The sequence below is a fragment of the Oryctolagus cuniculus genome, chromosome 5 (genome assembly GCF_964237555.1).
Source record: "Oryctolagus cuniculus chromosome 5, mOryCun1.1, whole genome shotgun sequence".
NCBI classification, from domain to species: domain Eukaryota; kingdom Metazoa; phylum Chordata; class Mammalia; order Lagomorpha; family Leporidae; genus Oryctolagus; species Oryctolagus cuniculus.
The window spans coordinates 68,755,949-68,768,060 of NC_091436.1; the positions used below are offsets into that span (position 1 = coordinate 68,755,949).

Consider the following 12,112-nt stretch of genomic DNA (forward strand, 5'->3'; position numbering starts at 1 on the left):
TGGACCAGAGGATAGAAAATCTCTCTCCCCTGCCCCCTCTCTTTCACTCACTCTCGCCCTCAATCTGTCCTTCCTTCTCTTTCTCTCAAATAAATAAACAAATCTTAAAATAAGAAGCCAATCTCAATCCCCACTTTTGTTATAAATACATATATAAACTTAAAAAACATTATTATGGAAGAAAATATATAGGAAGACTATGCTACAGCATCCAACTAGAAATAACATCAAAATGGTTATTTTTTTTTTTTTTACAAAGAATCAACTTTATTGGACACTCAGGCTTAGTTCCTCTTCTTGCCCTTGCCTGTGACCTTGGCGGGTGTGAGGACTGGAGCCGTTGCCTGGTAGAGCGTGGAGGAGATCTTTTTGATGTAGTACAGACAAACCATGGAGAAGATAAAGCAGGTGGTAAAACAGACTCGGTAGATGAGGCCTGATGCAAAGAGAGCCAACAGGAGGCACAGGAGAATCTCAGGGAAGACCTTGGCTTGGAATCTTTTGCCAAAGACAAGATTCTCGAGATTATTGAAGGCAGTGAGGGAGAAGACGAAGAGGCCGGAGCCAAGCAGGCCCCCCTGGATGGTGAGCCACTCGGTGGAGGCCAGCTGGCAGCTGTACATCTGCATGCCCGCGAAGAGCAGCAGGGACAGGAGGGATGAGAGTGCCAGCGAGGTGCCGGTACCATACCGACTTCATGAAATGTCTTGTCACTCCAAAAGCCACTGATTAAAAGTGATGAAAACAATACACCAGATGCACAAATATCAACATAGTGACACAAGAAATATGAAAGATCAAGGTAATTTCATGACCCAAAGAAATGTAGTAATGCATTAGAAGCAGACTCAAAAAAATAAGAGATGTTGAGATGAATGGGTGGGAGGGAAGTTATGGGGGGGGAAGCCATTGTAATCTATAAGCTGTACTTTGGAAATTTATATTCATTAAATAAAAGTTAAAAAAAGAAATAACTTAGAGAAAAAAATAAAGTTAATCAAAAAGGGAAAAAAAAGAATTCAAAAGGATGATTTTAAGGATAATCAAATAGTTTCAAGGGAACAGGAACAGGAGAATGAAATAAAAAATATTGCATGATAGAAATGAGAAATTTAAGAAAGAGATAAAGGTTTTGAAAAGGAACTAAATAGATGTGGATAATTAACCTAGCAATTATGATACCAATTAAATGTCCATGTACTATGTCAGAGTGCTTGCGTTCAATTCCCAGCTCTAGCTCCTGATTTCTACTTTCTGGCAGTATAGCTTCTGAAGGGCAGCAGGTAATGGTTTCATAATTTGGACATGTGCAACCCATGATTGGAGATATACACTGAATTCTCTGCTTCTAGCTTTGGTATAGCCCAGTCCTATCCACTGTGCGAATTTGTGGACTGAACCTGTGGATGGGGTTTCTCTCTCCCTCTCTCTCTCTCCCTCTCTCCCTCTCTCCCTCTCTCCCTCTCTCCCTCTCTCCCTCTCTCCCTCTCTCCCTCTCTCTCTCTTTCTATCTCTCTTTCTCTTCAATAAGTAAAAAGTATCACACAGAAATCTTAGACACAAATAACTCAATACATCAAATAAACATATAATCGAAAACATTAGGAGCAGACTAGAACAAACAGAAAAAGTAATATCTAAACTTGTAGCCATGTATTTTGAAATCCAGGACTCCAGGAAGCTATCATGACCCCAGCCACAACAGAGTGACATCTGGCATTCCCGTGACCCCAGACAAAAAGGAAAAGAAAAAAATATTCTAAAAAAAAAAAAAGCATGACACTTTCAAAGACATTTGGGACACCACTGAATGAAGAAATATTAGAGTAGTGGAAATTCTTGAGGGAAAAGAAAGGAGGCGTGGAAAATCTATTCAGAAAGATAATATCAAAAAAGTTTCCCTATGTAGAGAAAGATGAAGACATTCAAGTCTAGGAGGCCCAAAGGACCCCAAAAATACAAGGGCAGAAAAAGAAACTCACCATAAAGATTATAGTCAAAATTGCAAAAGTGTGACACCAAGAATTCTAAAACCTGTAAAAGTGTCAAGTCACACTTACAGAAGCAGAAATTTTACAGGCCAGAAGGGAATTAAACAACGTGTTCCAAGTTCTGAAAGGAAAAAAAAAAAAAAAAAAAAAAAAAAAAACAAACAAAAACAAAAACAAAAAAAAAACAATAGTACAAAGTCAGAATATGTCATTCAATGAATACATCTTTCAAAAATGAAGAAAAACCAGACTTTCTAAGACAAGCAAGAACTGATGAATTCATACCTATCAGACCAACCTTACAAGAGATGCTTAAGGGAGTTCTATATACAGAAACAGCAGTATGGTAACTACTTTTCACACGAAAGCATGCAAAAGTAGAAAACACAGTACAAGAACAAAATATATTGGAAGTTAGCACAAGATTCTTTTAACTATAACAAGTCTAGTACCTGCTAATACTAACCGATAGAATAAATGAAGGGGAGAGTGATCCAACATGGGAAGCAAGATACTCAGCAGACTCATAGAATGGCGGATGTCCTAAACAGCACTCTGGCCTCAGATTCAGCCCTAAAGGCATTCGGATCTGGCTGAAAAGCCCATGAGAGTATTTCAGGCATGGAAAGCCAAGACACTCTGGCAAAAAAAAAAAAAAAAAAAAAAAAAAAAAAAAAAAAACACCACCTAAATGAAAGATCTCTGTGAGTGAGATCCCAGTGGAAAGAACAGGTTTTCAAAGAAGGAGGTACCTTTCTCTGAAGGGAGGAGAGAACCTCCACTTTGACTATGACCTTGTCTAAACAAGATAAGAGTCGGAGAACTCAAGGGGCTTCCATAGCCTTGGAAACTCATGACTGGTGCATAGGGAGATTACTGATGCCATAAACAGGAGTGTCAATTTGTAAAGTCAACAACAGGAGTCACTGTGCACTTACTCCTCATGTAGGATCTCTGTCCTTAATGTGCTCTACATTGAGACTTAATGCTATAACGAGTACTCAAACAGTATATTTCACTTTGTGTTTCTATGGGGGTGCAAACTGTTGAAATCTTTACTTAATGAATACTAAACTGATCTTCTGTTAAAAAAAAAAAAGAAGAAATTATCAATTCCCAACTTGACTCTCACTGGGATTAAACATGACAATAGGTCTGATCTGATTTCATCATCAGTTAAAAAATCATCTATTATTTTTCACTTTATGTTTCTGTGTGGGAGCAAACTGTTGAAATCTTTACTTAATGTATGCTAAACTGATTTTCTGTAGATAAAGAGAATCGAAAATGAATCTTGATGTGAATGGAAGGGGAGAGGGAGTGGGAGAGGGGAGGGTTGCGGGTGGGAGGGACGTTATGGGGGGGAAGCCATTGTAATCCATAAGCCGTACTTTGGAAATTTATATTCATTAAATCAAAGTTAAAAAAAAAAGAACAAAATCACTACTTATCAATTACCTTCAATGAAAATGAAAAGATACACAGTGTTTGAGTAAATATACAACCAAGATTCAATGATATGCTCTCAACAAGAAACTCACTTCACAAGTAATGGCATGGAAAGAATAAGGTTGGATAAAGACATTCCAGGCAAATAAAATCTAAAACTGATTAAAAGTAGCAATATCTTGGCCGGCGCCACGTGCAGCTCACTAGGCTAATCCTCCTCCCTACGGCGCCGGCACACCTGGTTCTAGTCCCGGTCGGGGCACCGGATTCTGTCCCAGTTGCCCCTCTTCCAGGCCAGCTCTCTGCTGTGGCCAGGGAGTGCAGTGGAGGATGGCCCAATTCCTTGGGCCCTGCACCCCATGGGAGGCCAGGATAAGTACCTGGCTCCTGCCATTGGATCAGCGCGGTGCGCCGGCCTCAGCGCGCTGGCTGCGGCAGCCACTGGAGGGTGAACCAACGGCAAAAGGAAGACCTTTCTCTCTGTCTCTCTCTCTCACTGTCCACTCTGCCTGTCCAAAAAAAAAAAAAAAAAGTAGCAATATCTTTGTTATACAACATAGATTTTAGGATAAACACTGAAAAAAAAGACAAACAGTGCAATTACATACTGATCGAGGAAGAAGTTCAGAAATTCAGAAAAAAAAGATGTAATTTTTTTTTAATTATACATACATCTAATGCAAAGACATTTAGTCTTATAAAACAAACATTAGTAGATCAAAAGAGAGAAGTAAGCTTCTACACAACAGTAGTTTGTGTCTTCCCATTCCAACTTTCATCAATTATGGATCATCTAGACAATGAATACATTTTGTAAAAATTTAAATTAAACTGAACTTTCAAAAAAGTACCTAATAATAATTTATAATACATAGCATCCAATAGTACAGAGTTACTTTTCTTTTTGTGGAACATTCTCTGGTTAGATGATATGAAAAGCCATAAAGTAAGCACTCAAAGTTTAAAAAAAAATGTCTTTTATGCCCACAATGGAATAAAACTAGAGGCAAAAAAAAAAAAAAAAAAAAAAAAAAACGTGTAGGAATTATACAGTTATGTGGAGATTATGATTCTGAATGCAAAATGGAGCCGGCACCACGGCTCAATAGGCTAATCCTCCACCAACACACTGGATTCTAGTCCTGCTCGGGGCGCCGGATTCTGTCCCGGTTGCTCCTCTTCCAGTCCAGCTCTCTGCTGTGGCCAGGGAGTGCAGTGGAGGATGGCCCAAGTGCTTGGGCCCTGCCCTGCACCCCACGGGAGACCAGGAAAAGCACCTGACTCCTGGCTTCGGATCAGCACGGTATGCCTGCCACAGCACGCCGGCCGCTGAGGTTATTGGAGATTGAACCAATGGCAAAGGAAGACCTTTCTCTCTGTCTCTCTCTCTCTCTCACTGTCCACTCTGCCTGTCAAAAAAACAAACAAACAAACAAAAAACAACTGAATGCAAAATGGATTACTGAATAAATCTAAAGGGAGATTTTTTAAAAAGTCATGAAACAAGTTAAAATGAAAATACACTACAGGTAATCTGATAAAATGCAGCAAAAGCTGTAATAAAAATTATGTTCATAGCAATATGTACCAACAAAAATGAAAAGAAAGATCTCCAATGAACAACTTAAGGTTGTTATCTGAAGTACCTAGAAAAGCAATAGCAAATAAAACCCAAAATTGATAGTACTAAATAACATGACCCAGAGCAGAATTAAATGAAACAGGGACTCAAAGAAGTTCAGTGAAGAATTTTTCTTAAAAGCGTGAACTAAATCAAAAACCTTTACCCAGGCTAACTAAGGAAGAGAAAGTGGAAGACTCAAATAAAATCAGAGATAAAAAAGACATTAAAACTAATATTATGCAAATATACAGATCACCAGAGACTAGTTTGAACAACTATTTACTAAAGAATTGGAGGATCTAGGGGCTGGAGCCATGGCACACTTGGTTAATCCTCCGCCTGCGGTGCCGGCATCCCATATGGGTGCCGGTTTCTAGTCCTGGTTGCTCCTCTTCCAGGCCAGCTCTCTGCTGTGGCCCGGGAAGGCAGTGGAGGATGGCCCAAGTGCTTGGGCACCTGTACCTGCATGGGAGACAAGGAAAAGTACCTGGCTCCTTGCTTAGGATCTGCATAGCTCCAGCCATAGCGGCCATTTTGGGGGGTGAATCTACGGAAGGAAGACCTTTCTTTCTGTCCCTCTCTCTCACTGTCTAACTCTACCTGTCAAATTAAAAAAAAAAAAAATTGGAGGATCTAGAAAAAATTGACATGTTCTAGAAAAAAATTAACAAAACTGAATCATAAAAGCAGATCAATAATAAGTGATATTGAGTCATATAGTTGCACTGCTGAATTCTGCCAAACTTTTGAGAATGAATGAATATCAGCTCTCACACTATTCAAGAAAGTCAAAGAGAGGGGGCCCTTCCAAATTCTATTTCAGAACCAGACAAGGACATAACACAGAAGGAAACAATCGACTAATATTTCTAATGAACACGGATGCAAACATTATCAACAATGTATTAGAAAAGAAAATCGAACAACACATCATAGACATCATTCATAATGATCAAGAGGAATTTATTTATGGGATGTAGAAATGGTTCAATATTCACAAATCATCATATTTAAGTCTTCACATCAATAGACTGAAGGATTAAAACATACAATCATATCAATAGATGCAAAGAAAATAATTTGATAAAATTAAGCATTCATTTGTGATAAAAATTTTTGCATAAATTAGGTACAGAAGGAATATACTTCAATATAAATATAATATAAATATAATATAAAAAAGGATATATATTACTATCCCACACCCAACTACATATTGGACAGCAAAAAGCTGAAATAATTTCCTCTAAGATATATAAAGAGATAAGGATGTCCACTCTCCACTATCATAATGAAAGTTTTAGCCAGAGTGTGGGAGGTGTAGTGAATGAAATAAAAGGCATAGAAAAGTAAAGGAGTTCAATTATGTATGCATGTTTGCAGATGACATGATTCTGTATACAGAAAAGTCTAAAGTCTCCATTAAAATTATATTAGAGGGCCAATGCTGCAGCATAACAGGTAAAGCCACAGCCTGCAGTGCCAGCACCATAATGGTGCTGGTTCGAGTCCTTGCAGCTCCACTTTTGATCCAGATCTCTGCTATAGCATAGGAAGACAGTAGAAGATGACCCATGTCCTTGGGCCCCTGCTCCCATACGGAGATCATGAAAAAGCTCCTGGTTTCTGGCTTTGGATCAGCCCAATTTCAGCCATCGCAGCCATTTAGGGAGTGAACAAGAAGGTGGAAGACCTCTCTCTGTCTCTCTGCCTCTGCCTCTTTATAACTTCACCTTTCAAATAAATAAATAAATCTTTAAAAATATATTAGAACTGATAAATGTAATAAAGTTTCATAATAAAATTCATCATGCAAAAATTAGTAAACATTTTATATATATATATTTATTTGATAATTAACTGCACAGAAATTATTAGAGAAAACCCACACAGAATCAAAAATAAAATACCTAGGAATAAGTTTAACCAAGGATGTGATAGACCTCTACAAGGAAAACTACACAACACTAATGATGTAATTGAAGAAGAATCCCTAAAATTGAAAGACCTCCCATGTTCATGACTAGGAAAATTAATATAATTCAAATGTCCAAGTAGCCAAGGTAATTTACCATTTCAACATAATTCACATGAAAATACCAGAGAATGTCTACTAAAATTAGGAAAAATAATGAATTTTAAAGTTCACATGGAAGAAAAAATTCCCAGAGTTGTTAAAGTGATCTTGAACAATAAACCTAGAGGCATCACACTATCACATTTAGGACATATTGTGGGCCGGCGCCGCGGCTCACTAGGCTAATCCTCCGCTTTGCGGTGCCCGCACACCGGGTTCTAGTCCCGGTCAGGGCACCGGATTCTGTCCCGGTTGCCCCTCTTCCAGGCCAGATCTCTGCTGTGGCCAGGAAGTGCAGTGGAGGATGGCCCAAGTGCTTGGGCCCTGCACCCCATGGGAGGCCAGGATAAGTACCTGGCTCCTGCCTTTGGATAGGCGCGGTGCACCGGCTGCGGCGCACCAGCTGCGGCGGCCATTGGAGGGTGAACCAACAGCAAAGGAAGACCTTTCTCTCTGTCTCTCTCTCTCACTGTCCACTCTGCCTGTCAAAAAAAAAAAAAAAAAAAAAAAAAAAAAAAAGACATATTGTGGGACTATTAGACCAAAACAACATGGTGCTGGAACAAAAACAGATACATAAACCAAAGGAACAGAATACAGACCTTGTAAACAAATCTGCTTATCTACAGCCACCTGATCCATGACAAAGTCAACAAAGTACATATTTTACATCTTCAAAACAAGCAATTGAAAAGGAATCATTGCAATGAATATTTCACAGCCCATCCAAAAATGGTCCATGACTAACCTGTGTGTTTGATCCTTTAATAAAAAAAACACGTCCTATATGTTAGTTTCTGTGCTAAATCCTCAAAATGAAATAGCAAGGAAAATTCCCTGGATCCTAATAGTCTAGAATTTGTCTCTCAATTGACAGAGATTTGTGTAGATAATCACAAAAATATAGGAATAGCATTTTTGAGAGTTATTATGGTGGAAAAAGGAATGTAAATGTATCTTTTGGTGTGTAAAGACAAAGTGATAACATCAGAAATCTTAATGAGTTATTGGAAATTGGTCAAAACAAAGAAAAAACGGCATTGATGATGAAATTGAACTGCTAGTTCTAAATTAAGATCATTTGTTGAACTTTTAATAACCCAATGTGAGAGAAGTTAAAATTTGTGTAATTTGAATAAAACATTGGAATTGTCACATTTTATTGTTCATAACAAGTATGTGTAGTCCCTAGTAAATATAGTCTGTAGAGCAAACATGACTAATGTTCTTCTAATGTGAGGCCAGAGAACATAAATGTCACAGAAGGTAGACCTAGTGGAGAAATAAGATGGATAAAAAGGCGAAACAACAGCACTAAAGAGAAAGAAGGTGTTGGGCTGTGTGGAATTTTATTACTTAAATTTTGGCTAATGCCTCTCTTGTAGAAAAGATATAAATTTTGAAATAACAGATGATACATGGAGGAGTGTTTGTAAGTGTGTATATGTGTGTTTGGGTGCTTGTGTTTGTATGGTGAAGTCAATGTATATGGGGAAATTAGTAAATAATTGCTAAATAACAGGAAAATAGTATTTCAGTCAGTATAACAACATAATTTTTATATATCAGTGAAATATCTACCGATTTATGCCACTTTTCATTATTTTAGGGTAAAAATTATTTATTTTTGTGATGTCCCTGGCACCAAAATTCACTATGTATTAGTAGCTTATGCTTTTGAATATTTTAACAAATTCCTTTATATTTGGTAGGAACACTATTTTTCATGATTGCATGTAGTGATTCCTTAAGAATATGTTATTATTAAAATGAATTATTTTACATCACATGAAAGTATTTCATCTGCAAAGAATTTGAACAGTCTAACATGGTTGACACTATTGATTTCTTAATTAATACAGTAGACTAATAAACATCTGTTCTTGAACTACCACCAGTCACCAATTTATGGAGTTAACATGAAAGTATACCAAAATATGTAAAGAGAAACTTCAAAAATTTCAAGTGATAAAGTATTCACAATGATTTGTAGGTTGAATTCTATTTTATATATAATTTTGGCTTATCTTGTTTCTTTTCTTAGACACATAAGACACATAAAAAAATCCATTATTTGCTATAATTTTCTAATTTTTCACTGTGATCTTATCACAGTTATGTAGAATGCTTATGTAATTTGGTTTAATAAAGCATATAGATATGATAGCATTTTGTATAATTTAGTGTAAAAACTATAGTTTTGGCAGTAATAAATAACACTGTTAATTTTCTATCTTTTATAAGCCTGATAATCACCACCACTCAATGATGGATATTAATGCATATAAATAAACCATTTAATAATTTCCAACACCTTTAGAGATTCAGCTAGGCCTAGTTAACAACAATTCTGCCACCAATCAACTATTTCCATAAAATTCGTGAAGGCAAAAAAGTAAATGACAAAAACTAACTATATATAACTTACTGTGTTTTTTGACATATTTCCATCTCCTACACTGGTGGCATTATTTATATAGCACTAATATACCTAGACATCAGGAATAATATAAAAACCAACTATTTCGGGCCAATGTTGTGGCATAGCAGGTAAAGCTGCCATCTGTGATGGTCCTCATTCCCTATGGGTGCTGGTTTCAGTCCAGGTTGCTCACTTCCAATTTAGCTCCCTGCTAATTACCTGGGAAAGCAGTCAAAGATGGCCCAAGTGCTTGGGCCCTTACACCCACGTGGGAGACCCAGAAGAATCCCCTGCTCCTGGCTTTCTAACTGCCCATCTCTGGCCATTGCATCCATTTTGGGAGTGAACCAGCAGATGGAAGATCTCTTTCTCTATCTCTTTCTTTCTCTCTGTAACTTTCTGTTCTCCTTATAACTCCGACTTTCACATAAATAAATAATCCTTAAGAGGAAAACCCAGTTGTTTGAAGATATTGAGGGCAACCATGCCACCAGGACCTGTGGGGCATGAGAGAAAAGGGTAATGAACTGAGAGGAAGCCCAGAAAAGCATCTTATTTTTCATAAAATTATGTGAATAAAGAATTTTCAAATCCTTTACTACTTCTCTGTGGAAAAATTGATGAAGTTAACCTTTCATATCTGTTTTGCTCTAAATGCAAAGATAGAATATCACTTGTTCTACTATGCAAGAATGCTTATGCAATTTACACAAAAGCTCAAATTATGAACTGCATCTTGACTCAAACTACCCTAACATAATGATACATAACTCCTTGGACATCACAGTTTGGTCTTCACTAAGTATACTGTAATTTTCCACTATGGTTTTCCCTTCCTGGGTCCATAAAGCTATGCCCAAAGAACTATTAAAAGAGAGAATAGCTCCCAGATGCTGTCTAATGTACTGGCCTGTCAAGTCTCATTCTCTCACATGGAACTTGCATTTGGAGTCCAGCTAAAATGGTATGAATGACACAATTCATCTGGCACTCTTTCTTGTGCTATATACAAGGAAAACTTGGTGTTGGGGTGATATACTATAGTTGTTTGAGTTTAATTGTCCAGTTAGTTCTAAGCAGCAGTTATAGGAAAGCGGCAATTTCAGGACATTTATCAATAATTGACTCCACCGATAGAGTATAAAATATAAAGGAGAATTTTGGAATATATGAAAGTATCACCAGGCAAGGGAGATAGAAAGTCGGATTTTGAAGTTTTCAAAGTAATCTGGAATCAAAGGGCCAAGATTCTACAATTTCTGCCTGATATTACCTCCCAAGAAATAATCATCATTTAAGTCTCCTAAAAACTGGTAGAGAGACCTATAAACCAATCAGAAAACAAAAAATCAAGCAAGGATTTCAGCTTCTTCACATTACTTGAAGCATTTGTTGAAGACCATGTGTTTATCCGAATAATTCAGTAGAAGCCTCAGAAAAGCAACCCTGAGGACTAAGAACTGCACCGAAAATATAAATGCAAATCATTAACATACCAGCCTTAAAACCTAAAACACATACTCAATTGCATAAGATGTTGTTTTCTTGTACATCATCCTAATGGACGTAAAATAAATTTTCATGTTTGGATTAAAATAAATAATCAGCAGGTACACCAGCAATTGGAAGTTTGTGACTTAAAATTTAAGAATGTGCAAAAGAAGAAATAGACACATACTTTCAATAAATTGTAATTATAAATAACACACACTTAAAATGAATACAATTTATAACCTCAATAAATTACATGACAGAAAATTGGAAATTAAGAACCTTACTTAATATATCCATGGAAGAATTATTACCAAAAATTTTAAATAGAGAATTAAACAGAAATTCTAGTAAAGCACTTTAAATTAAATTGTAAAATCAATAAATTGATTTATAGCAAATTAAAAACAACATAAATGGACAATTGATATGGAAGATCTCTCTTTCCTCTCTCTCTCAGTTTCTCTTTCTCTCTCTGTAACTCTGCATTTCAAAATAACTAAATTTTGAAACCATTTGTTAATTCTCTCCTTTAGTTCTACACCTAGAAGTTAGATAGCTGGAACATATTACAGATCTATATACAGTAAATTACTTTAATAAATACAGAATCTTTGCCTAGGCCAATGTCTTGCAGCACTTCACTTAAATTTAATACTAATAGTTTGATGGTATGAGGACTGAAATTTACATCCTTCATTTTCCTCTGATTTTTGTATAGGGTGTACGGTATGGGTCTTTAACACTATTAAATATGGAAATCCAATTTTCCAATTCAATATATTGAAGAGACTGTTTTTTTCCAGAGAATGATTTTAGCTCATTTATCAAAGATTAATTGGTTGTAGGTGCATGTATCAATTTCTAGGATTTTTATATTCCAAAGCCTACACGTCTACTTTTATTCTAGTACAAGCCTGCTTTTTTTTAACTTTTATTTAATGAATATAAATTTCCAAAGTACGACTTATGGATTACAATGGCTTCCCCCACATACCGTCCCTCCCACCCGCAACCCTCCCCTTTCCCACTCCCTCTCCCCTTCCATTCACATCAAG

The 12,112-nt window shown here is 36.7% G+C and overlaps 1 protein-coding gene across 1 annotated transcript; it reads right to left on the reverse strand.

The window, feature by feature from the left end:
• Positions 1-239: 239 nt before the first annotated feature.
• Positions 240-680, reverse strand: LOC100340499 (keratinocyte-associated protein 2-like). The gene has a single exon (XM_008263322.4). It carries the CDS (start codon positions 627-629, stop codon positions 285-287), a length of 345 nt encoding a protein of 114 aa, XP_008261544.1. The 5' UTR covers positions 630-680; the 3' UTR covers positions 240-284.
• Between the last annotated feature and the right edge of the window lie 11,432 nt (positions 681-12,112).